Source organism: Leptinotarsa decemlineata, unplaced genomic scaffold (assembly GCF_025532065.1).
Source record: "Leptinotarsa decemlineata unplaced genomic scaffold, Ldec_3_MD MMD2_tig00004307_RagTag_RagTag, whole genome shotgun sequence".
In the NCBI taxonomy this organism is placed as follows: Eukaryota; Metazoa; Arthropoda; class Insecta; order Coleoptera; family Chrysomelidae; genus Leptinotarsa; species Leptinotarsa decemlineata.
In genome coordinates, this window is record NW_027412606.1 from 20,317,304 (window position 1) to 20,322,334 (window position 5,031).

Sequence of the window (5,031 nt, forward strand, 5' to 3'; positions counted from 1 at the left end):
TTATGCATCTCCAAACATTGATCAGAGGTCAAGTTAAAACCCAACTTCTCCAACGAATTAGTCATAAATTTATAACTATCAATAAATCTCATTTTGAGATAATTCTTCTTAACCTCACCATCTTTATCGGTAAAGGTGTGTGTAAAGAGATGCTTCGTGAAATATCTTTAGTTTGCGGGATAACATCAACTTTCTCTTCATTCCTATACAATTCTTTTATGAATAAATGACAATCATAACCACTCAAATTATAAAAAATAATAGGTATAAAATTAGGCATTTTGAAATTCAAATTACATTTTGAATGAGCGGCATGTGATCTTTTCTTCCCTGTGACATGACAGTGATCTCTAACTTTGACTTCACCATCAATAAATGGTTTATTACATATACCACAAGTTCTGGCTGCAACAAACTGTTCTTCTTCTTCGACAGTTTGTGCATCCATTGGTTTAGGGTATCTGAGATGATTTCCATGTATCTCTTTCAAATCATCTTCAATGCTACTCACAAATTTCTGAGCAGCATCTACACCCCTATATGTAACAAATTTTGACAAATCATCATTATATGAACATTCTATCAAATAAGCAAATGAATATGGGCTATATTTGAATGTTTCAATCGTGTATGAACTTTCGGAATTCGGCTCATTCATGTGAATCGGTTCAAGCACTGATTCAAAATCAGCATACACCACAAATGGCACCTTTGTCTCTCAAAGTTTTCAAACATTAATTTATTTTCCGCAACCATCCTACCATATTCATTGACCTTAAAATTGGTGCTTGGTGTTGTGGTACTAACGTGACTACAATCATTCATCTTATGACGTAAAAGCAACCTCTCGTCAGAAAAATATATCAAACATCCATCACAAATATATTTTTTGTGTCAATGTGCTGATAGTTGAATAGAAACTAATCTTGAAATATCTTTGATCCAACACTAGTGACCATTACCGGTGTCATCAGTTATAAGTAACAAATTGACATGTCTCCGGAGTCTTCTCTGTGAGTATCGCAATGGACCAATCACTTCAAACTTTATTTTGCCCTTCTCAAATTTACTCTCTAAACCGTAAACATTAATTGAAATATCATTCCTATCTTCGAATCTTTCAATACTCTTGCTATTAACTTTAACCGGAAAATCCATACCTGTGACATCTAAAACATTGGAAAAATGTGGATATGATGTAAGTTCGGACACTCTACCATCTACAGGATATAATGCTGATGTTATAGCACAAGCAAAACAGTGTTGATCTTCGTTACGGACATTCACAACAGCTTTCTTCCATTGAATGCATTCAGGCAGCTTCACATATGAACGTCCTTCCAGTGGACTGTATTTATCAATGTTAACCTCGAGAAACATTATTTTTTCACAAGTCCAACCTGAATTATGAAAAAAAAACTACTATTCAATCTCGTTGAGATTTATAAAAAATAAATACCTGAGTCACGTCTCTGGAATTTTGTCGTTTGAGCCACAATCACATCACGGAATCCATCAAAAACGGCATTCAAATCGGAAGATAGGTCCACTATTTTATTTTGGGAATTGAATGATTTCATGTCCCTCAAATCTTGAGTCTGAAGAATATAATTCCCAAAAACTTACATATTCACCTTGATGCTTTTATGGATCCTAATGGCCGATTCCAATAATTCAATGACCTTCTGCCTAATCTCATTGAAAAATGACATGTAGTCAGTGGATACAACCGAACTCTCCACCCTGTATGTTGCAATGCGGCAATTGAATGCATTCGTTATCATTTGAACACCATCAGACACTTGAACACATGCATTATTTTTATGACTTATGCTTCTTCGGTGAGAATTCACTTGGGTCATAGGAATTGTCACATTGCAACAATTGCACGTATACATAGGTGTTGCATTATCCACTCTCATCCGTTTCACTGCAGGTCCTCCTTGGCAACTCTGAAGCTGATGCTGACGAAGATTATCACTACGAGTGAAAGATTTACCACATTCACAGGAATACATTTTCTATGATACGTTCTCACTAATACACTTGATGTAAATCAATGCAACCAACACTTGTCCACTTCTTAAATACACTCTGATCGTATCCGCCAAGACGACATAGCCATCCCCACCTCTCAGTTACATGCGCCAACTCAATTTCTCAGCTGGACACATTAACAGATGCCGATACGAACAGACAGCGTTGCGCTCTCGTACAGGACAGATGTCGACATAGTCCTCACCGTCTGCGTGTCAACATCGACAGCGAGGGTAGAGCGATTACGTCACAGCCATCGTTGCATCGAGAGAGGTAGGGACACATCGATGAATACGCATTACTCAGCCATACGCCGTGGAGTGCACATCTCGCTCTCCTACCGCTGAACGGTTGCAGCTGTCACACCACTAACTTGGTGGGCTCACACCGATGGAACATTCATTACTTGGAGGATCTTTGAAATATACAGACGTATGTTTTTATACAGACACACACATGAAAAACCCTATACCATGCATTCTAACACATGCTCCAACCAAATGTAATTACGTCATTACGTCACACACAAAATCTCGAAAAATTCTGAATGGTCCATGCACCAGACACTTCGAATTGATGTTACTAAACACCAAAAAAAGCAATTAATACGTCATAGTGGTGGGGGAGGCCGGAATTCGGCTGTATACATCTACTCATGTCTGCTTGAAATAATACATTATTTATTTTATGTTCGATAATGCTGTAAATTTGAGGATCGTATTTGCGATATTTATTAGCCAGATGTTCTCCAAATATTGTAATTTTATCTCTGGCTTCGAGATGCTGCAAGAAATTTTTCAAAATGAAATATGCTTCATCTATTCGAGGATCTTCTTCTCGTTTTCGTTTTCTGTCTTATTTAGATATATGTTGTGGTTGCACTTCGCGCTGACTGTGCCGTACCTGCTCCGCAGTATTTCCATCACCCTCTGGTACTATATTGTCAATGTGACTATCGTCCAAAGTATCAGTTCGTACTTCATCTGGTGAACCGGGGGTTACCTGAAATGAAATATAATTTCTCTGTAAATCATTTTGTACCTATTTATTCTATCTTGATTTGATCGAATGGCAAAACAATAAGGTTTGAAATACATTGCAATATCACAATTTACAGGTCTCTTCATTTTATTTATTTTCAGGTTCCATCGTCACCCGAAGAATGGCGGTGTGTTGCGAAAGCTAACAAAAGACAGTGGAATTTTCCACGTTGTATAGGTGCTATCGACGAGAAACATTGTATTTTACAAGCATCAATAAACAGCGGAAGCACATTTTTCAATTACAAGTCAACTTTCAGTATTGAACTTTTGGGCATAGTAGATGCAGATTATAATTTTTTATATGTTGACATCGGCTGTCAAGGACGGATTTCTGATGACTGTGTTTTCAAAAATACATTCTTTTATGAAAAACTTCAGAATAACACTTTAGGTGAATTGAAGAGGTACACTTTAGGTATTCCTGATGATTCCAACCTACCAGGAAGGTCAAAACAAGTACCATATGTATTCGTGGACGATGATGCCTTTGCTCTTCAGGAGCATATAATGAAACCTTATCCAGGCATTCAGGAGAATGGTTCAAAGGAAAGAATTTTCAACTATAGACTGTCAAGATCCCGAAAAGTAGTAGAAAATGCATTTGTGATTCTATCTGCGGTATTTAGAATACTTCGAAAGCTATTGCTTTCGGAACCATCAAAAACAACTATTGTCATACAATGTTGCATTCATTAGCATGATTTCCTACGTAGAAATTCTTCATCAAATTATATGCCACCATCAGGTTCCTTAGATGAAGAAACGGAGGGCAATATTGATTTGGGAAATTGGAGGGCAGTAGGAAAACCAATGTCATTTTTAACATTCAAGAGAATCGAAAGGAAACCCTCCCAGAAATGCAAAACAGTGAGGGACGAATTTGCCGTTTATTTTACATGACAGATTTAGGTAGTGTACCATGGCAAAATATGTATGCATAAAATACCTAACTATTTGAGTTACCTTTGAAATATAATTGAGTTGATAAACATATATCAATAAGTTTGATTTACTTACTGATGAACTACTGTCAATGGTTTTCCTAGGAGTGAATTTGTTCATTAAAAACTGCAAGTGTTTGAAGGCAAACCAATTTGATTTATGAATATCCTCTGTTCCAGCTCCTGAATAGTAATAACTCATTTGCCTTCCTCTACGAAATGAGGTCAAAAGGGAATCTATTTTTTTCTTAACGTATCCTTCCTGTAAACATAACATATCAGTAGATAGAATATGCATTAATTTGTTGGTCGAGTGATATTTTGAAAACAAAATAATTTTTTTTATAACTATCTACTCAAGTCATACTGACTTAATACCCGTTACTTAATAATGAATAAAATGTTTCATAGAATAAAATGAAGTTTTCATTATGTACACAAAACTATAACAGTATATACCTTACATCTGAAAAGCTCGCTCACACGCTTCCATGCATCTTTTTCCCTTAGGTTGGTATGAAACAATGGATTGAAAGGATTCCATAACAATTCCTTCCTTCTATATCTAAAGTGATTTCGTCTGTTCACTCCATTTTGTCTTGACTTGACATGTTTGAAGTTGTTCGAAAAGCTTCTAAACATTTCAACGCAAATTCGACGTTCGGTTCGGAATGAAACTAGAAATCGCGAATCCCGTCCACACCAAACAGCGAATCTCTTTGATGTACCGCTCTTCCCGCGAACGACGGCGAAGGCGAACTGAACGAAGAGATGCCATTCACTTCGCCTTTGCTTTAACGTACACAATGATCGAATTCAAATTCGGAGTTGGGAGTTCGCTGTTCGTTCGGCCTTCGTTCGCTCAGTGAATACGCACCTTTACAGTTTTTCAATAAACTTTGCCAAAGATTTACATTCAACTTTGTAAGGGGTTTAGATACACTAGTACGGTTAAGGTGGTCACACACACAATATATGGTACATGGATCAAATCCACTTTCACTCAAATA

The 5,031-nt window shown here is 36.8% G+C and overlaps 1 protein-coding gene across 1 annotated transcript; it reads right to left on the minus strand.

Moving 5' to 3' along the window:
• Positions 1 to 2,700: 2,700 nt before the first annotated feature.
• Positions 2,701 to 4,824, minus strand: LOC141483994 (uncharacterized). The gene is made up of 3 exons (XM_074179130.1): positions 4,481 to 4,824; positions 4,098 to 4,283; positions 2,701 to 3,039 (listed from the first exon to the last, which is right to left on the minus strand). The coding sequence occupies exons 1-3, from the start codon at positions 4,661 to 4,663 to the stop codon at positions 2,893 to 2,895; spliced, it is 516 nt and encodes a 171-aa protein (XP_074035231.1). The 5' UTR covers positions 4,664 to 4,824; the 3' UTR covers positions 2,701 to 2,892.
• Between the last annotated feature and the right edge of the window lie 207 nt (positions 4,825 to 5,031).

Coding starts and splice junctions, on each gene's coding strand:
- LOC141483994 (XM_074179130.1), bottom strand. CDS start 4,663: ATGTTTAGAAGCTTTTCGAACAACTTCAAACATGTCAAGTCAAGACAA. Junction 4,284..4,480: donor GCGAGCTTTTCAGATGTAAG/GTATATACTGTT, acceptor TTATGTTTACAG/GAAGGATACGTTAAGAAAAA. Junction 3,040..4,097: donor CCATTGACAGTAGTTCATCA/GTAAGTAAATCA, acceptor ATTTCATTTCAG/GTAACCCCCGGTTCACCAGA.